Source organism: Scleropages formosus, chromosome 2 (assembly GCF_900964775.1).
Source record: "Scleropages formosus chromosome 2, fSclFor1.1, whole genome shotgun sequence".
NCBI lineage: Eukaryota > Metazoa > Chordata > Actinopteri > Osteoglossiformes > Osteoglossidae > Scleropages > Scleropages formosus.
In genome coordinates, this window is record NC_041807.1 from 31,540,371 (window position 1) to 31,562,203 (window position 21,833).

The 21,833-nt window shown below is 39.4% G+C and overlaps 1 protein-coding gene across 3 annotated transcripts in view; it reads right to left on the reverse strand.

The window, feature by feature from the left end:
- Positions 1-21,833, reverse strand: part of klhdc8b (kelch domain containing 8B) — a 67,474-nt gene that overhangs the window by 43,995 nt on the left and 1,646 nt on the right. Inside the window, exons 2-5 of one of the 3 annotated variants that reach the window (XM_018737610.2) lie at positions 15,334-15,414; positions 14,107-14,871; positions 13,053-13,234; positions 11,226-12,558 (exon numbers count right to left, since the gene is read on the reverse strand). In XM_018737610.2, coding sequence (XP_018593126.1) covers positions 11,226-11,622 — 397 coding nt within the window. In that variant the 5' untranslated portion in view covers positions 11,623-12,558; positions 13,053-13,234; positions 14,107-14,871; positions 15,334-15,414. Of the gene's footprint in view, positions 1-11,225; positions 12,559-13,052; positions 13,235-14,106; positions 14,872-15,333; positions 15,573-21,833 lie in introns of those variants that run through there. The other 2 variants (XM_018737609.2, XM_018737608.2) reach the window with 2 other exon arrangements.

The following is a 21,833-nucleotide window of genomic DNA, read 5'->3' on the forward strand; positions in this document are numbered from 1 at the left end:
TTAAAAAAAGGATTAACATGAGCTATGACCCAGTTTCACACACTGAAGTCTGTTAAAGCCAATTTCTTACGATAAGTGCAGACAAACACCAGGTTATGTCCTGCTGATTTGAGAGACAGTCATCTCCACTGCTTTGACAGAATCACTTTCTATTAGCCCAAAGTGGAGGAGACTGGACAAAACAAGTTGTTGACAGTTCACTTTGAGTAAAACAGAGTTTTCTAAAGGGTTAATTACCTAGCCATAGCAACCGTTTTCCTTAGAAACAAGCATCGCCATAGTAACTAAAATAAAAAATAAGCTTTCTTTTTGATGCTGGTTGTCTGTACAACAGCAGCCGACGAAGTATAAATGACAGTGGGTTGATATAGCAGAGGTTGATTTAAAACAAGTCACAGCTTTTGTTCAGGCACAGTGGGAAAGACTGTACCTCATTACAGACACTGAATAAATCAAATCTACAAATGAAAAAGACTCCACAATCCCCCACGAAGACACTGCGGAAGATCTTTTCTCCAAAATAACATTTTCTAAGTGCACATCGTTGACCAGAGAATGCATTACCCAACATAATGCATCAAATCCTTTTGGCTTGGCATATTTCGCCATTACAGTGAAAACGGGACCTGATCCTCTTGGAAAACTTTACAGACAACTGAAACCGAAAGTCCTTTAAATGGTTTTTTTTTTTTTTTTTTTTTTTTTTTTTAAACACATAGAAAATGCATCTTTACACATTTCAAATGAGAAGTATCCTGTATTATTTTTAAAATAGTATCCTTTTGGCTAACTGAAGAAAAATTGTACATGGTTACTTAAACTATTAGAAAGTAAAGCAAAGTATCTCCAAATAATTTGAGTCACAAGTGAATTTCACAATATTCACATGTACTCATACCACGCCACCAACATGTGACACACAATACACGTAGGTGGAGGACGTACCTGCTTAGACAAAAATACATATCGGAAGGCAGGAAGACTATCACATTCCACAAACATTGTGGTTAAATTGTGAAAGCATCACAGTGTTCTGCACCCGCTGCTAAAAAGGTGGATCTGTCATAGCCTTTCCACACAGCCACAGGCTGAGCCCCTTTGTGTGGGCAATGATTTATTCAGGCAAAGACAGCCTGCTTGTGGAACCTAGGAGCATCTGTGCCTGTGGCAGGGCTTTGTTCACTGAACCAAAGTACCTCTGCCAGCTGCCCTTGCTCCACTGGCTCCCAGAGTGCCAAGCAGTTAAAATCTTGATGCATTTTTAAAGAGTTAAATGCTCCTTGGTTCTGCTTTACAACAAGTCCCTGCTTGGGAACTCAGCTTCCATTTTTAACACAGGAGGAAAAGATCCAATGAGACTTGACTCAACAGCTACATTAAAGCTACAAGACTGTTCCCTTGACAAATCTAGTCTGTGCTTCTCTACTGAATTACTGCTATCGAGGTGATATGACGACATTACCTTTATGACACTGGACTGTTTTAGGTAAAAGCATCAACATAATTCTAAAGGGACTAGTATTTGAGAATCAAGATATGGGTTTTGAATCTTATTCAAGACTAGTTTTCCACCCGTGAGTTACTTAATTTCACAGTATGACTTCGTGCCAAAATGTAGACTGTTCACTACTCATTCAGCATACATAGGATGTTACATTCCATGCACATATTATAACTGTACACAAGGACCCAGTCCAACTGACTTCACCACAAGGCCACAGAGAAGGACATCTGGCATTGCCATTGTACATCTACATCACTCAGGACCAAGAGGCTTAATCTCTTCCCTAACTACCACATCAACCACAGGGTGCCACCACGTATATTTCATTGAGGTTATCAAGTGTGCACCTTCCTTCGACAGTGCATCATTGAATTAGGCCCATGACACCCCTGGAAGGCTCAACAGTGAAGTCTGGCATCCCAGACCCACCCCCTCTACACACGACAGAGAACCTCCACCCACAGCAAATGCAGCAATTCTACAAACTCAAATCACCCAAGTTAAATTATACCACAACTCCATAACAACAAAATCTGCAAACACACCAACGTAATCACCCCCTCATGGGTTAATTTGCCTGCTGCAGCTTGTACTTCTGTATTACAACAGTCTTTGGCAAATGGGGCCCACTATTTATCCAAGTTAGCCTGATTTTCTTCCTATGTGAGCCTTACTCCAGGATCTGTACAGCAATCACTGAAATGATTATACACTGAGATAGGGTGTCATGACACTGAATAGAGCCCTTCGAGACAGATGACAGGCCCCCATACTCTTCACCCACTTCCAGGACTGACTATTGCCATGTCAGGGACTGGCATCAGCCACATTAAGGATTGATTGTGTTATACCTGAGAGGAGTCACACAGTGGCAGGGCCTTCTCCCTCTGGACCACCCATGGGGTAACAGGACTTAAGCGCAGGACTTGTCCCTGCTGCCCTGCAGCACAATCGTAAGCATACCACCTGAATCCAAGGCACAAAAGGCAGCTAGGTTAATGCAAATGCCTCATAGCCAGTAACAATGTTACATACTGCGGGTGTAACTGAATGTGTGTGGAGATGTTGCTGCTGTGCACGGGACACTTCTTCAAAAATTTCATGTTCCTGAGCCTGATTCATTTGCTGTAATCCAGATAAAGCTTTTTCTTCTGCTTACAGAGCTTCTGTATTGATTCCACCCTCTTGGCTGTAATGAAATGTACAAACGTTTGTAGTATTGGACCCTTCATTTAGCTAATGCCTTCATCCAAGGTGACCAACAACATTAAGTCTATACAAAGCAAAAGTGCTCTCAAGGTTGAAAAATAAACATTAAAAAACAGACATTTCAGGATGAAATATTTTGTTGCAGCATGACATGATGAATAAAGAACTAGGCTAGGTTAGACTCAATTACTGGGAATAATGCAAAAGAAAAATACAAAAAGGGAAATATAACCACGTAAAGGCAAATACAAGCTATCACAATGAAAGCGGGGTTAAGAACACAGCATATATGTAATGTACAGACTGCCCATCATAAGCAAACAGAGACAAAAAGAAGAATTAAAATAAATTTTCTTCACTTATTCAGACATTGAATTTCTAGGCAAACAATCATGCCTTATCTTGAGCAGCACAATGACACAGAGAACAGTGCTGTCATCTCACAGCACTTGGGTGGTGCGAGAGGACATGGGTTCGATCCGCACTCAGTCTGCGCGGAGTTTGCATGTTCTCCTCATGTCTGTGTGGGTTTTCGCTGGGTGCTCTGGTTTCCTCACACAGTAGAAAGCCATGCTGTTCATGATCACCCATAGTGTGTGAGTGACAGAGAGAGTGTTCCACTGGTGAATGGATGAGTGACCCATTGTAAGTAGTGTACAGTACCAGCAGTGTAAATCACCGTAGTGAATAAAGGTATAGGATGGTAACACTACATAGAGCTCATTGGAAGTCGCTTTGGAGAAAGCATCTGATAAATGTAAATCCTACATTTTTATGACTAGAAACAAGACATTTGCAAACACACATTTGTAAATAACATTAAAAAAAGAAAAAACATTGAGAGTAAGGTCTGCTTCAATTAAAAAAATGTCAGTAGTACAAAGTTCTGAGGTAAGGAAAAGTTTAAATTTGAGGTCAGCTATGAGAAATAAATTTTCCTGTCAGCATAATCAAATGGTAACAACCCCTTTAACTATGTTTTGTTTTCATAAGTCATATCTAGTTTCCGCATTGACATTGATTTTCATTACTTCATCTGGGTGACTTTTATGACTTACCCAAAAAAAAGATGAAGATACATTTTGAGACTTTTAACTAAGTTGTAGCGCTGCAGAGTATCTGAGCCAATAATAGCGCTCCTTCTGAATAACGGATTGGTTCTATAACGCACACACGCACACACACAACTCTGTCATTACCCAATCTCACCCATGACTGGGTGAAATATAAACATTGTTAAATACATAAGCCAGGCTTTCTTGGAAGGCAGTGTCATAAGTGTCTCCTAGGGACAAATCAGGCATCATCTGTCATGACAGATGTACCGCTTCTCCAACTGGCACCAGCACTGCCGAGATGGACCATGCGACTCTTGGCCGTCTGTGCTTCCATGTGACCATGGTTGTTGATACTCAAATATACAGACTAAACAATAACAAATGGAGGAAAGATTTCAGACTGGTGTATATAGGACTACACTTTTATCAGCCCATTTGTTTGATTTCACATCAGTCCTAGAGAGAGAAGCATAAACAAAGAGTAAACAACAGTCCTTTACAGCTGACTGTAAGGAAACAAACAAGATGTATCCAGCAGTAAAGGAAGAAGAGCTCAGCAAACATCCTAAAGGTGATGATACACCTGGCCACGTTCCAAGCCAGTAGAGCCTCATCGATCATCGAGGCTACGCCTGTGTGGAGACAGCTACCTAGTGACCCTGTGCGCAACTTAGTGCCCGCCCTCCACCGCACTCCCCACATCTCAAATATACATGCTCAGCCCCATGTCCACACACAGTGCACCTCCCCCATATGCATGCTCTGCCCATCTCCACAGACTCTGGACATCCCCCATATGTGCCAGAAATATTACAATAAAGACACTCTGCTCATACGATGTGTCTTCAAGACATTTTACATATTGTAGGCATTTTGTGAATGCACCTTACTTTTACTCTACACTACACACACTACTACTAGCAGAGTCAAGACCATTTACTTAATACATGACTAAATGCAATATACAGACAATGACAGATATGGAGTATCAGATGAATGACACCAGATGCAAAAGTGGACAGACAAATGGGCAGGCAGACAGATGGATAAACCAAATGCTCCCACCAAACACTGCCTTAAAGGACACCACAGGAAGGCTTTTCCAGTCTTACATAAGAAGTGAGACTACAGTGACACTGTCCAGGGAGAAATCCAAAACTCTGCAATTAGTCCTGCAGTCCCTGAGAAATCAAAGAAGATTGAGGACATCAGTGCTGCCTAGGCTCTCGCGCTGCATTCCACCTGTCAGAATACCTGCAGTTCCACACATTTGCTCAAACATCCCCAAGGTGTGCAGAAAAAAAGGCCGTTTCAAAAGTAGATCATTTAGAAATGAAGCCCTGAAGTGGCAGTTCATGTGCAAGCTGCTGCCTGTGTGAATGTGTATGAGCGTTAGTGATTGAGGATGTTGGCCTTTTCAAAAGAACACTAACTGTTTTCTGAAAGGGTATTCATATTCTGTTTGATCACACAAACAAAACAAAAATTAGTAGTAAGGAAAACTAATTTTTCCTCTAAAAAATCCCAGGACAGGGTTTCCTGGGGACCTTGTTTTTCCTCCAGCTGAGCTGATAATTAATTGTTTGATTTCAAAATTTTTCCCAGAGAGAGACAGTATTTAGGATTTTTTTTACTGAAAAAAGGAAAGACCTTTTATATATTTCAGTTACTCTGAACCTTACAAGCATGTTGGGTCTTCAGTTTACAAACAAAATTGGGAATGGAAGTCTGGGGATAGGAGGGAATTTGTTTATCAACCACATTACAATCAACAAAAGCTTAATATGAACATTATCTTATGTTAACTTAAGGCGTGCAATATTCCTCAACATCGGATGACTGTTTGCTTTCCAAAACATAGATAAGTGACAATAAGAAACATACAGAACTTACCCAGCAAATAATGTCTCAGATATAGGTATAAAAAAACAAAAAAGGACCCTGTAAAACTTAATATTTTTGTTAGCTTCAAGCTAAATTAAAATTCAAACTAATTTAAAATCACTACTACAAAACAGGTGATTGCTCAAAAAAAATCTGAAAACAGACAACTGAAAAATATGGAATTAACAAAAGACAGGAAAATGTGTGTCTTAAATTCATGACATATACATGCATAACACGAGGACCTCATTTTCTAAATGCTGAAATCGGATTATTAATTGTTAGCTTGTTTAAAGTTTGGTACAAATAAACTTTACAGTGTTTTCTTCCTTGCTTTTTTGGTCTTTATTCGGGTACACAAATCAGGTAAGAGAATGATATTATGAGCCATCATCCTGAATGTACCCTCAGTGTTTCTGTTAAAAGTAATCATAAATGGGAAAGACATATAGATCATTTTTTCCAGTCCAGATGGTTAGTTAAAAGGTAGGGAGCGTTGGAGTCAAAGACAAGGTATCCAGTAAGCCCCCAGGACCATGCTTTAAAAAGTCTGCACTGGGCATATGCTGTAGTTAAAGCTTACACTGTATAGTTAAAAACTGCACCCAAGACCGATACAAATACCACACAAAAAAAAAACAGCATCATTAGTCTATTTCTGATATAAAAATATGTAAAGTGAGTGCTTTCACATGTGACAAGCCTGCTCTTGCTATTCTATGTTGCAAAATGTGTGATTTGGACACATATTTTGATTTGTGACCCAACACCACATGCGCATGTTTAAGTATTAAACCAGCTATCCTATGTAATTCCAATATATCACATAATGAATATATGTGCTAAATGCCAGGACATGCTGTTAAATTATTCCTTATTTCTGCACCAAAGGCACATTGTGTAATAAAATGTAAAGCAATGTGTACAAAATGTAATTATAAACAATGTTTTTCTTGTCTACAACTGAAAGACTGATATACATGTACAACAAATTGGCTGAACATTGGCAAACCCTTTACAATGTTGCATATTATAATCCTGCAGTTTGTTAAAGAAGCCAACTACATCCACTCTTCCACTAAATGAAAACAAAACGCAAAAACATTAATTCATCTGTAGTATACTATCTCATTGACAAATACGTGTCTCTTGGAAAGTAATGCAAGAGCACCAGTTTAGTACACATACAAAAAAGTGTGAAAAATTAACAATAACATACAGGAAATTAGAAAGGGGCCAAACACTTTATCACAGTGCTGTACTTCTCTTTACTTGTCAGCCAAAGGACTTCACACTAATGCCAGAGAGGCCACTGGGCCATTTCAGACTTTTTCTGGTGGGCCAGTTAGGCTTTAAACAGGCTGAAAGTTGAGGGGCTGATACAACCGGCTGACCCGCAAGCTGAAAGTGAGTTCCACTCTGGCACTGTTTCACACGGAGTCCCTTTAGTACAACAAGAGACTCCTAATACCATTTGTTCCTAATACTATTTCTCCAAAACCTAAAAACATAATTGACAACAAAATTAAAAAAAAAAAAAAAAAAAAGTGTGTAAAAAAAATTTTGGCAATTTTAGAGGCATTTTATTTCAGCTAAATATTATTGTGGGGGAATTTTTTTCTAAAAATTTTTCCTCAAAGTTTTGAAATTAAGTACACACAGTACCAAAACAATAACTCCACTACACGCAGAGCTGTAAATACTGTTACAGGTAATTATGAGATCTGATAGTTGCAATGCCATATATTCTGCAAAATTTCCAAGTTCTGCAAGGTCAATAGGAAAAACAGGCAAAACACAATGCATGAAGCACCAGCACAGAGCTGTATCAATATGTCATAAACCACACATTTCCATTAATTTATTTAGCAGACGCTTTTCTCCAAAGCGACTTCCAATGAACTCTATGTAGTGTTACCAGCCCACACACCTTATTTACCAAGGTGACTTACACTGCTAGATACACTACTTACAATGAGTCACTCATCCATACATCAGTGGAAAACACACACACACACACACACACACACACACACACACACACACACACACACACACACACACTCTCTCTCTCTCACAGATTATGGGTGCACCTGAACAGCATGTCTTTGGACTGTGGGAGGAAACCAGAGCACCTGGAGGAAACCTACACAGACACAGGAAGAAATGCAAACTCCACACAGACTGAATGGGGATTGAACCAATGTCCTCCCACACCACCCAGGTGCTGTGAGACAGCAGCGCTACTTGCTGTGCCACACAAAATCAATACACTGTAAATAATATGAAAAATGACAACAGTCTGCCTCATTGTACAATGTTTTTACACTACACCTATACTGTTTGCAGCAATGGCCATTAAAGTTCTGTAAATGAATAAAACTTAACTGTCAAAAAAAAAAAAAAAAAAAAAAAAAAAAAAAACTGAAGGTAAAGCTAAAGTCAATCGCTTTATTTACAAATCCAAGTCTAAAATTTCCACAGGAGTAACAGAGAGGTGAACCAGTGAGCAGGAAATGAACAGAAGAGGCAACAGGAGAAAGATGAGCAGAAAAGCTTATGAAAAAGGATGAGAAAGACTTTCAGAACTCATTATTTTCAAGAAAAGAAAAGAAAAAACTAAACTTGTGCACAAAACGGAAAACATTTAATTGTGGGTCTCTGTCAACAAAACAGAGAGAACAAGCAGTTTCAAAAGTACAGTATTCTCTCATTATTTAGTCTCCCGCTCTGGTTTTACCACTAACCAAGAGTGCAATTATCCATAACACTTACCGTTAATCGGTTGGGATTCTCGTTTATTCGGTCTACAACCTCTGGTCCGAGTCCACAACATTGTCTACTGTGAAAAACTGAGACCCTATTTGAAAATTGAGCCAAGAGGCTACATAAGAGAAACTGTAAACCCGGTGCATAGTAGGAAGCAGGTTCCCACGCTCTCAGTTGCATTCTGGCACTCTATGCTCACTTATGTACTCACATGTTTGTGTTTGCATCCTCTATTTTCTTCCATTGTGTTTTAATTACTCATTTATTTAAATGTGACATATAGCTTCCATCTTCTCCAAGCTAGTCCAGATAACTATCATGATAAGTTTACTTTAAGTCATTCTTTTTTTAAAATGTATTTTATATGTAATGTTATTATCACTCCTATTTCAATATGCTACAGTTTTCTCCTTATAATATTATACATCATTTAGACTGATCTTCGGATGAACTTGGAACTGCTTACAACTTATTAAAATCAACCCCTCTGAACTTCACCTTTATATACTTGCTAGGGTGAACACTGCCTATAAAAGTAGTAAGGACAAAACCACAGGAAAATATTTCCCATATATCTGACAGTGAGCTAAACAACTGAAACCAGTTTAAAATTTGCTGCTGATGCTTAAGGATTCATGGGCCAAATCAATTTCTATCATTCTAGAAATTTTGTAGTCTCCCTGGGTCAACAAGCACCCCTAAAACATATTCACTCCTGCATATGCAAGCGTGCACACACACAACTTGTTGCCAGGCAACAGTACTGCCCTCTCTGTAAGGCTCTGTGTCAGACATAGAAAAAGAATCCAACAAAACAAAAGCAAAAAAATAAATAAATAAATAAAATTAGTAAAAGCAAACCAGCAATGTATCAGTTGAGGATAATAAAAATCACCCAGTTACCGGGCAGACTGACATTCCCTAAAGCCCCTTGAGCATGACATCTAACCGCACTTCATTTTAGCAATAAGTATGGCTAGAGTTTGATCAGGCCATGTATTTATATTAACCAGCATGGATTGTTCTTAGTTGGATTAAAAGACACCACCTCAATGGCTCTGTCTGGAAGTGAGTATGGCAGTGACACCTCTTTGACCTTTGCTACTGTCGGAAGAATCTTCCAGAAAGAGCAGGCCCAGTGCTATGCAACTGTGCACATTCAATAAGACTTATAGCATAACATGGGTTATTTACACGAATTTCCTAGCGGACTCCACACTATACAGCAATAGAGACTTGAAAAAACAATTGTTTGAATTATAAATATGAATTTTGATTAAAAGTAATTGACTGTTTAAATAAAAGCAAAATAACATAATTCCTGTAAAACTGCGGTGTATTATCTTACAAGGCCGCCAAATTTGACACAATTTTACACAAACATCCTGATTCATAACAAACCGTCCCGAAATGCAACCTGAGGAATACTCTGAAAATTACAGTGCAACTGCCAGTTTTCAAAGGCAGTGGAAAGGATCAAAGTAAACAAGCACAACTGGCACGAGTACAGAATTAATGTGCATGCACTTTGAAGACAAGACATGGTGAGTAATGCTTCTCAAAAACCATAGACCTAGGGAAGAAAATGACATCATGAACTGTTTTCACACAAGTAACAGCATACAACACAATTCCTTTAAATAAATAAATCAATATACACCAGTTCTTTTCTCCACCCACTCTGACTCTGCTCAATACAAGGTAACTTGTTAGTCATGGCTAATTTATTCCTGCTGAATTCAAAAAGTTTAAATAGGTGACTTGAAGTAGGTCAAGCTGAGATTTTCTTTGCATTTTTTAACTACTGTGAGAGGCACCAAACTGCTACGACAAAGTTTGTGTTATCTGCCTGTGCTTCTGAATGAATCACATGGACTCCCACACAAATTCCCCAAGTACAAATGCCCCCTCTTAAACTGAACTAAACAGTCTGGTGCAAAACAAGGTAAATTTTAGCAGTAAAACAAAAACATGACAAAGTCATTCAGATGTGACAAAACAGAAGAGTTTTCCTCCTTCTTTTTCCTCTGGGCTCTCTTCCTATGTACTAATTGTATACAATCTAATTGACTCTTACTTCATTAATATCTAAAACTTGCAAAATGCTGCTCCGCCTACTACTGTGATGCAATCCAACATACTTATGATATGAGCACACAAATATACTTTGAAATGTGTTTAACAAAACATACTTGAATATAAACACTGAGAAGAATGCTAAACTGCAGCCAAGGGTTAAATCATCACAGCAACAAATTTTCTGAGGTCGTTGGCACTTTGGAGACTCAAAACTCAGAACCTTAAATTATATTCTGCAGATGGTCTGTGCTCTTCTTGGATGTTGTCATAGATTAGGTTTTACAATGCCTTTTTTTAATTTAACATGCATCCACAAACTCTAAGGGACACAGAGAAGAAGCATAATCTGAAACCCAAAATGAGCTGTGCAAGTATTCCAGCAACATGTTTTAAATACATTTAAATAAATGTAAATAAATTTAAACAGTTCTGAACTGGCAGATTCATGTAAGCAGAATCCCCTCCATATTTACTTTCATACCTGCATGGCTCTTAACATTAAATTCATAATATGCATGTTTTGCAGTAAAAACCATCAAAGCAAAAGATAGCAAACTGCAATATTTCTATTAATACATTGGTCTTACACATCAAACACATTTCATGTTATTAGCAAATTCATTCTCTTGACTGCAAAGCACTCTGAGTAAAACATTATATGTCATTGCAACTTTCTTGATATGATCAAACCCCAGTCCTGAGCAGTACCATGTTACCCTTACCTTTTTCCACAGAAGTGATGCCCATGGAGGGCTGACCAAGGCTAGCCTTCCTCTCCCATTTGCCTTCATCAGGGTTGTAAATCTCCACGGAGGATAGGGGGTTCTGCTGTGCATCCATGCCTCCCATGACTAGCAGCCTGCTGCCCAGCACCACAGCAGCAGCCCCAGCCCGGGCTGTGGGCAGTGGACGCAGTTGGGTCCAAGTCTGTGAGGCCACATCCAGCACCTCAACGCTGTCCAGTGGCAGGCCTGTCTCGCTGCATCCGCCAAGCACATACAGATGCCCATCTTGGTAGAGAGGGGTGCAGTACACCCTGCGAGTGGCCATTGGGGGGAATACATCCCAGAACATAGACTTGACCGGACTCACTGCCATCTCAGACAAGGACATGGGCATGGCTCCTGGATGTGGCTGCCAGGACAGGTCATAGCAGGTAGGGTCCCTCAACCAGGTCACTTACTGCAGGGCACTGCAAGAACTCGCTGTCTGCTATGGTACCTGTCCCTTGTGCACGGCAGATACAAGCAACTGCACTTGAGAGCTCAGTAGGGTGTTCAGTCTCTTCTTGAATGTTTTATTGATATGTTTGTTTTTTCTTTTTTAAAAGAAAAAAAATTCCTAATCCAAAACAGCAATTGTGGTTTTTGATTCCTAAATCATTTTTACTCTGCAAAAAGATTCAAAAACACTGGCATGACTTTCTCCCATTACCCTGTAATCGCTTGCTACTTTTACGAGAAAAAGGCAGTGATGGATTAGAAAAAATTTAAAATCAATAAAACAGTGATCCTAACCAGGTCTCAACTTGGGGTACCAGCATTTAAATTCTGCTACAAAGTCCCAAAGCACTTATGTTAACTCCAATTTCCTGCTTCAAGAGGGTTAAAAAAATGAACATGGTGCATTAATGAGCATTTGGTCCAAGGAAATCATAGCAGCAGATGTCAGGTCTGAGAGACGAAGCTGTCCATGTAATTATCTTAGTTTTTCAATTCAAAAACACCCCACCAAATCCTAGTAATAACCAGCCAACTTCTCCTTGGATGGAAAAAAAAAAAAAAAAAAAAAAACTAAAACACTTAGGCAAAAAAAGTTTGAAAATCTGACAAAAAAAGAACAAAGACAAACAAAAAAGAACCCTTAGCCCAAAAGTGTTCCAGGGCTTGAAAAGATGAGAACACCTCTTCAGGAAAATTCAAAGAGGAAGCAAACAGCAAACTGCAAAGGGCAGTACTCCTGATGTGGCTGACATCACCAAGGGCAAACAGCCAGCCCCGTAAGCAGGATCTGAGTGTGGCTCACTGATGGATGCCATTGGGAGGTTGCAGAACCCTGCAAAAGGTCCCAGGAAGCAAGAGCAAGTTGTAACCAGAAACCCTATGAGATCAACTGGTGCACAAAACATCGATCCTCCTGTTGCTGTGAGGGAACTGCATCAGATGGACCCCTTTCCAGGGATCATATCAACTAACTTTGCCAGATTTTACTTTCTTTTGCTTATTTATACTCTTGGAAGCTTCTGTACTATATGTTGTACTCTTTTTAGTGAAGATTCAAAAGCGTAAGGTATCACAAGAGTAACCTAACAGTACAGCCAGGATTGTACCAATAATAGTGAGTTCAGTAGCAGTCCATGTGTTGCAAAAATCACACACCATATCGTTTCCTCAGTCACAGGACCATAAGGTAGATAAAATCCTTACTCAAAGCAGGGAAAAGGTAGGATTCGTACAGGGTCAGTTCTGCTCAGGTTGCAAACTCGATGAGATTACTATACATTTCAGAAGAGCAAAATGGTGACCATAAGTAATCAAGAGCCAGCTCACCCTTTCCTGCAGTTTGGATTTTCTTCTACTTCTCACAGGTAACCTGTATTTCCATTGGGTTTTGAATGGTGGACTTGTTTACAAAGACTAAGGTTGCTTTCCAAAATCATGGCAGAAACAGATCTCAGGAAGTAGCAGGTGGATAAGAGAAGGGCTGAAGCATGAAGAAGTCCATCTTCTTCCTAGAGGGAAAAATAAGGATTAATTGTGTATCATTACAGCTGGTTATTCAACTGAGTATTTTACAAATGTTCTGAACAGTAGTCATTTGGGTGCTCTCTACATATTAAACTGTTTCAACGTGCCAGAGGAAGAGACCATAAAAGCTCAGCTGATATACTTCACTAGAAATGACAGTTTTGTTCATAAAAGGACTAAAGAGTGTTTCACATTTACAGGACCCCTTCACAAAGAGATTATTTGATATCCTGACAATTTCATTGTACATTCAATTCACTTGACTTTCCCTTTGACCCTTGCTAAAAAAAAAGGCAATGCTGTTACATCTTAAGGTGAAGAGCAAGTTGTTTACAAAACAAAACCAAATGAGCAAAATCTAAGATCCTATTACACATTTCTATGAAAACTTAGCTGTGTCCATCTTATCCACAATCTTCTTTTTAAAGTTTCTCTCAAAACTCATGAAAAAAATTTTTTTTGACTGCTGTTGGCCTTCTCAAAATTAAAAAAAAAAAATTGAGATATACTAAAACAACAATGATAAAATAAAGACCCCCCAGCCTGCAGTACAAGGTTTTGAGTAATAGCTTTGCCTCCTATAATGTAAATGACACATTAATCAGTCCTGATGTCTTCCATACGACAACCCAGCAGATGTGAAAGGATCCCTGGAGTCTCTTGGCAGGGCAACGGAAAGAATGTCAGAGCGTGCTACTAATTTAGACACTGTCATGATGAGAAGGAACCTACTTCACATCCGTATACTGTAACAAAGCAGAACTTCAATCTGTCATTGGATAACTGTCTTACTGTAATGAACCTTTGAGATACCACAACAAACCAAAAATCAGGGATGGCAAGTAAGGTTACCTACCCTCCTCATAGAGTAACCTTCATTTTGTCTGACAGATCAACAGAATCAACTGTTTCCATAGAAACAAGATCACGATAATTCTGGTGACAAGAAAAGCTTGTTATTGCTTTCAAAAAAAAAAAAAAAAAAACAGATTACTTATGCTATGGTACAGTATTTATTTGCTGTTCCACCAGGAGGGCCAACTTTGTTCAGTCTTACTTTTACAGGTATTTTAGTCCCCGCCCCCAGTCTTTCTTTTTCTGGGAGATACAGCTCCTGAAACAATTACAGCTGCTGGTGCTCTCCATTAATTTTCAACCAAGATTTTACAAAGTAATGCAGGGGATGTTCCATCATCCCTTTGATACCGGGTGGCATTAAATGCCCCTATTACCTCCCACTCTAGTCTACAGTCAGACTCAAAGTCCCACTTCATGACAGCCAGAGGAACGCAACATTCATTGGTATGTCCTCCATTAGAAATTCAATCTCAAACTTCGATGATGCCCACTATTTATAATTAGTTTTCCCATATGTCTATCACTGTCCCCTTGTTCTTGCTCCAGTTCCCTACCTTTGCTTCCCCGCAAACAGATCACCTCACATAAATACATCTATTAGACCATAACCCTCTTGGAGACTATAAAGAATAACAGCTGCTCAAAAAGTGAGACCCTTGGTACAACAGTTTCTGTTAATACATACCATCTTCTTATATAATAATTCAGTGCAAAGGCATTCTTGATCATATTACGATAATTTCTTCACATTTGTCACATGATCCTAACAAAGATGCAAGACAATATACTCTTGAACAAACAAAAAAACCCATAGGAACATAAGAGAATTACAAAAATTATTAAATTCTTAATACAAACACAGAACAATAAGGAATATTAAATGGCACTTATAAAATGTTAGTGCTAACATAACAATAAATGCTAGGAAAACAAAAACAAATTACAATCAAGACCTTGAAATATGTACAAAATTCAATGATCCCAAAAACTTTATAGCTACTGAACATCAGCATAATATTGATATCACCATTAAACTCCAGAGGTCTCCAGGTCCTCTGAGTCTCTAAAGAAGTAAAATGCAAACATATAACTTAACTCAAATACTTAGCAACTGTCATGCACAGGGTTTTTCAAGGAGCGTAACTGACAATGGACTCAAGGTGTATTTGAAACTTGTGCTTCTACTTGTGCTATTGTGGTTTGAACAGTGACAGCTGAGGGTTACCAGTGAGGGACTAAACCAAAAGAATGTTTGGGAAGAGGAATCCGTCTGGCAGGGATGCGCTTTCTCTGGTTTCTTCTCAGCCTTTTTAAAAAAAAAAGATTCCACAGTCATATAAACATATTTTACAGCAGGAATTACTCCCTGTCAGCAGTAAATGACATAAGTACGAAGTACAACAGTAGCACATGGACACAGGCAACAGTTTGTGAACTCAAGTCCTGCTGTTGTACTTTTGAGGAAGGTACTTAACCTAAATTGCACAGTTTTGATGCAGAGTAATATAAAAGCCAAAATTTATTTTAATAAATGTAAGTAGACACACACAGACATTGTCTGAAACCGCTGGTCTCATATGGGGTCGCGGAGAGCCAGAGCCTAACCCGCCAACACAGGGCGTAAGGCTGGAGGGGGAGGGAACACACCCAGGACGGGACGCCAGTCCGTCGCAAGGCACCCCAAGCGGGACTCAAACCCCAGATCCACCAGCGAGCAGGACCCGGCCCAACCCAACCCAACCCAACCCAACCCACCGCGCCCCCCCCTTAAATGTAAGTAGTTCTGGGTAAAATCATCATTTAAGCAAAACAAAGGGCATGATTAGTACACCAACAGAAAACATATGTAGTTACCGTAGAAAGGTTCCACTCATCATGTTAGAGAATGGTCTTTCTATACATGGTAATAAAACTTGTTTGAAACAAGTCCCTCCTCCCCCCTTTTCTGAAGTCTAGCATGAGGTTGTTTTGCATAACACAATAAATGCAAAGAGATGGGCACAAAATTTGGATTAAAAATGGTTACAAAAAAGAGCTAGGTAGGTACAGTTTGGAAGGAAAAAAAAAAAAAAACACAACAGCATGACAAAAAAGGAATTTAACATGCCAAGAATTCTAAATAAATAAAACTGAATATGTTTTAATAATCTGGTAGGCAAATGAATCATGTAATCTCTGTCAACTTTATGGGGTGCTAATTATCCTTCAAAGCATTAATCTCCTGACTCATTTAGGCTAGAGGAAGATCTGCAGAGAGTGTGGGAGACAGAAGTACATGGGTCCCAGTCACTAACAGAAATTCAGTTCCAATTAAAAGGTCAATCCTTTAAATTCAGCACCAGAAAACTTGACAAAACCAAATTAGAGTATATTTCTCAGATCCAATTATTTAAATATGGTTCAACACAGATGCAATCACACAGCTATTCTGTTGCAGCTTGTAAGATTAAAAAAAATTGAGAACATGCTTCATTAGATAGCTGTAGAAAGATGTGGTAGCTGAAGTTTTTTCTGGTACTATGTCTTCACAACTCCTGATTGTATCCAATACACGTGCAGCAATGAGTGCAGGGATTCCACTCCAGTGTCAAGTGCAGAACTGGTGCTGACTCTGACAGACGAAGATTCTTGGCCTGAGTTACAGGAAAGCTTCTCAAGGGCATGTCCTCCAACTGGCAGCTGCAAGTTACATAGGAATGCCAGAGGCAGTTATATGTAACGAAAGAACGCCACTTTGAACCAGTGGCATAATTTAAATCAAGGTCAATGGAGACAAGTACATGGCTTTTTTTTTTTTTTTTTTAAATATACTCTGCACTTTTGCTACTGTATTATACTTCGTCAAATACTGTTTCTCTATTCAGTAACGTCTCCTTGAAAACAAAATTACAGCTGCCCTTTGTCCGAACCATACCACTGCATCTGCCATAGCAAATAAACTGCAGACACAAGTATGATTAGATTTCATGGTTTACATCTGGCAGTGAAACACAACTTAAACAGGGCAAAATCCAGACCCCAAGAGGACAAAGCAACTTCGTTATATCCCGCTACCCCAGGCATCCCGAGTCCTGGTTCCCAGAGCAATATTCCCACACAGATCTAATGAACAGATTTAAAAAGTAGGTCATCAGTGCATAAGCACTGAGAAAGTGGTTGCAAAAAGACAGCTCCCACAAAGTTATATGCTCATGGGAGTTCTATTAAACATGATCATTAAGGGAATGCTGCTATGTTTACACAGTTTCTACAGGAAGACATCACAGCAGGATGCAGATGCAAGGTATTCTGTCGAACAGTTTTCAGAATGCAACAAATGTGCCCCTTCCGTCTTCTAAATGTTGGACCCTCACTGTTACTCATTTTTGGCCTCGTTCTCCTGCCACAGGGAGTTTATTAACAGTTTATTAGCACTGCCAGAGGCTGGAAGAGAAAGAGTTCACTGCCAGGAATTCTAAGTCAAATCTAACACACCACAGCAATCATTTCTGCTTTCTCAGTCTCTAGGTGGCAAACTGCAAGGCTTTTCCGCTCAGTTTGCACAACACTGGTACTGCCTTTTCCAGTCGTCCCTTCATAGAAAAAAATCCCATCTCAAGCTTTCCAAAACATGATGAGGTTGGAGAAGAAAATCAAACTGCTTGGCTTCAATCAGAGGAAGACAGGGTTCTAGTCTTGTATTCAGAGATTTCAGGTTAAAAGTCAATCGCAAACCCCTCATCTCTGAGGCTCTCTATGAGGAAATTCAAGAGTTCCCAATAAGCTATAAGCCTATAGTAATAGCTGTCTAACACCATTTTGAAACTAGCTCAAATAAAGACTCCATCTAGTTAGGGGTAACACTGCACACTGATGAGGCAAGCATTTTCACAGTATGAATATTCAGGGAAGATGCATTTTAATACAGCAAGAAACTTGCTCTATATTAATTAACCTTGCACTGCATTTCAGCCAACGGACAACTGTAAGGCAGCTCACTGATCAATACTGGTCCTAAGAACGATCTGTTCACTTCAGCCAAATAATTATTCATTTCCAAGAAGTATTAGGCAAAGATCATTCTTTCAGCTGAAAATGGATGATGGAAAAACACTCAATCTGAGAGGCAGGATACTGTTTCATCAGCATTTCTGTTGATACTGCACTAAGAAGTGGGATAAACTGACTCAGATATGGTCCAAGAGGGACCATCCCAAAATTATAGTTACTAAGCAGAGAACTCTGTTCCAGAGCTGACATTGTGACATACTCTCATCTAATCACGAATATACCAATTTTTCAGCAATGTGAAAGCCCTAGAGAGTTAAGGCATGATGTGAGCTGAGGACACGTAGCATGCTGCAGTGTGCGCAACGTGATGAATAGCTGACATTTATACCCTAGTGCTCCTGACAAGGTCTAAATGAAATTTATACATGAGCATTAGTTTATTACAGCTTTTTAATTAGTGCAACACACTTGAGGGGCTGCTTGTTGGGCAGAGTGTTAAGTGAATACGATGTACGTGCAAATTCATCACTTCACTCAAAGGAGGAATCGTTCACCCACAACACAGGAGTTAATTGATTTCAGAACACAGTACAATCATAGCACGAGAAACAGCCATTCCAGATACAACAATTTATGAGGACTACCTTTCATTTAATACCGCCGTTTTGATTTAAAAGGCAATTTTTCACGTACATGATGACCAAATTTGGTTTTGCACACCTCCTGACAGTGGTGCAGCAAGAAACATTCACTTAGCAGACCTCCAGAGTAACTTAGAATGATTATTAACTAGTCTTTATACTAGTACACCTTTATCCCTTATTACTGCTGAAACAAATTACAATTATGTCTTCTGTTTATCATAATTCATCTTATAAAGAGCTTTTCAGGAACATGTTATATGCGACACCAGGCTGAAATCTGCCAATACTTACACTTCTGTTTCACTTCACAGCCCAGAGCAATGCCTGTCATGCCTGATGCATTTACAGTACGCGTCTTCAGCCACTGCTTGTTTGTTTTTCTCATTGATTTCTTTCATTCCTTTTATATATTTAATGGGAAAAACATTAATATAAAACTACATCTTGGCTCATTTCTGAGGACATGGTCAGTCATTTTCCCTTGATGCCACTATTAAGTTACAGCTTGACATGGGCAGTCCTACAACTACTGGCTCCCTCAAAGACAAATCTTCAAGTTCACTAGAAAAGCATTAAGATCATCAACTTTGAAAGACAAGTACAACAAATAAGGAAATTCCTCCTGGCAGGGTGTTAACTAATGACAAAAGTGTCCAGTCACTCTTTTTATCCCTTTATGGTTAGCAGCTGCACTGGAAAGAAATGTTCAAAATGTAAACATTCCAAAACTATAAATAATTCAGCATTTAATTTCAAAATAAATGTTAAATTTAACAAAAGGCTTAACATAATATAACACACTTAATATAACACTGCAGGTACATAATGACAGGCACCTTCATTGTGGAAATGGGATAAGGTAGAGCTCCAAGACAAAGCCTTGCAACAACCTTCCCCTAGCTCTCTGCTTTTCCTCCCACAACCCACACACAGAGCAGGAGTGTTGCTACAGCCTCCCTGAATAAGACATCACTCATAAGGAAACACTGCAGACTGGAAGCCAGCTGTCTCTGTATTCCGGATGGGGAAGATGGCTGAACGTGGAGGCAGGGCACCATGTGCTCAAGAAAACGCCACTCCGTTTTTTTGACTGACCACTGTTCTGAGAGAACTTTTATATTCATAGCGATAAATCTCTGCTGTCTACGATCAACATTCGACTTCTGGATGGAACAAGCAAATACTCCTCAGTTTGCAGCCAGTGCTTGACATTTCAGGCCACTGATATTAGGGGAACATCTTTAAAATGCTGACGGACTAATAGCAGAACTACGTTGTTGGAAATAAAGGTAAAAGACTAAATATTTGTATAGTTAACACACGAAGTGCAGTTCACTTGTATTTACAGTTGCATTCAAATGGGGTGCATTAACTGGTCTTTTCCATCCAAGGACATGGGCCACTAAAAAATAACATTGACCAAATATTACACAATGTGACAATGATTAATACCACAGTCATTGCTTTGGTAGTAAACATAAAACCATCAAATCCTCCATTTATAGTTTGTCTGATTCTTTCCAGGAGGTCTCACACACACACACACACACACACACACACACACACAGTGTCAATTCAGAAATTAAAAAGAACAATTAATTGACAGGGCTTTGGATGTGGGTGCAGAACTTAAAAAATTAAAAAGCCTCAACTACAAAGCATTATAATCAAATTGACTTTCTGTCCACCCATCCATCCTTTAACAATAATCTCTTGTCCAGTGCAATGTTATGGTGCAGATCTATTATGTAGCAGTATCTATTAGCTAATAGTAGATAGTACTACCTAATATTATTCAGTTTATTAACGATGAACTAAACATTTGAGCAATCTTTATTAAACAAATTAATCTTTATTGGTTGCTACAGAGCAGGGGGTGCAGTGGCACAGCAGGCTTGGTGGGATCCTGCTCTCTGGCGTATCTGGGGTTTGAGTCCCGCTTGGGGTGCCTTGCGACGGACTGGCGTCCCGTCCGGGGTGTGTCCCCTCCCCTTCCAGCCTTACGTCCTGTGTTGCCAGGTTAGGCTCCGGTTTGCCACAACCCCGCTCGCGACAAGCAGCTTCAGCCAACGTGTGTGTGGGGTTGATACAGCTAACACATATCTTTTTGAATACAACAAAAATGAATAACCTTCAACTCGGCGTAATGACACTCTGTGGGACGCAAACATCCACGTCTATAAATAATGCAGGCTATTACTAAAACATTGTCCTCAACAAGTGTACTCAAGTCCATCACCAGTGGAGGAGTACTGCTGAGGAGTACCAATACCGGTCAATTCATGAAAAAGGTGAACCTGGAAGGAATACTGTACAGACAACAAAACCCATTAGCAACAAAACTAAAGGACAGTTCAGAGATCTAGAGTTTCACAAATGCAGTACACCAGAAATAAAGTCAGCAATTTGTTTGGTATACAATGATTATATATGTAATGCAAAACAAGCCAGCAAGAGAAATGATTTAGGCAATGGATTAATGTAAGATTCAAGGAAAACAGTAAATACTAAACAACTACAAGTGTGGGCACCAGAAAGAGCAAAGGCTTGCAATGGGTGAAGATCAAAGTAAAAAGAGCAGCCAGTCATGTTTGAATGAACAGCAAAGTAACTGATTCATTGAATAAAATATAACAGCAGTAATCAATAGACATTATCAAAAATTCTGACACCTGAACTTACATTTAAAAAAAAAAAAAAAAAAAGAATCAGAGCATACTACAAAAATGGACTGCCAGGGCAAAATTCTGCCTCAGAATTCAGGCTTCCAATACTGAGCAGCAAGTCCAGCAAATGTCTTTCATTCAGAGAACTGGTTCATAAAACATTACAAAAAAAAAAAAAAAAAAAAAGAAAAAAATTACTCAGTGTTTGAGGGGGCTGCGGTGGCGCAGTGGGTTGGACCACAGTCCTACTGTCCGGTGGGTCTGGGGTTTGAGTCCCGCTGGGGGTGCCTTGCGACGGACTGGCGTCCCGTCCTGGGTGTGTCCCCTCCCTCTCTGGCCTTATGCCCTGTGTTGCCGGGTAGGCTGTGGTTCTGAAAGTGTGTGTGCGCGCGCACTCAGTGTTTTTTCCCCAGGAATACTGTTAC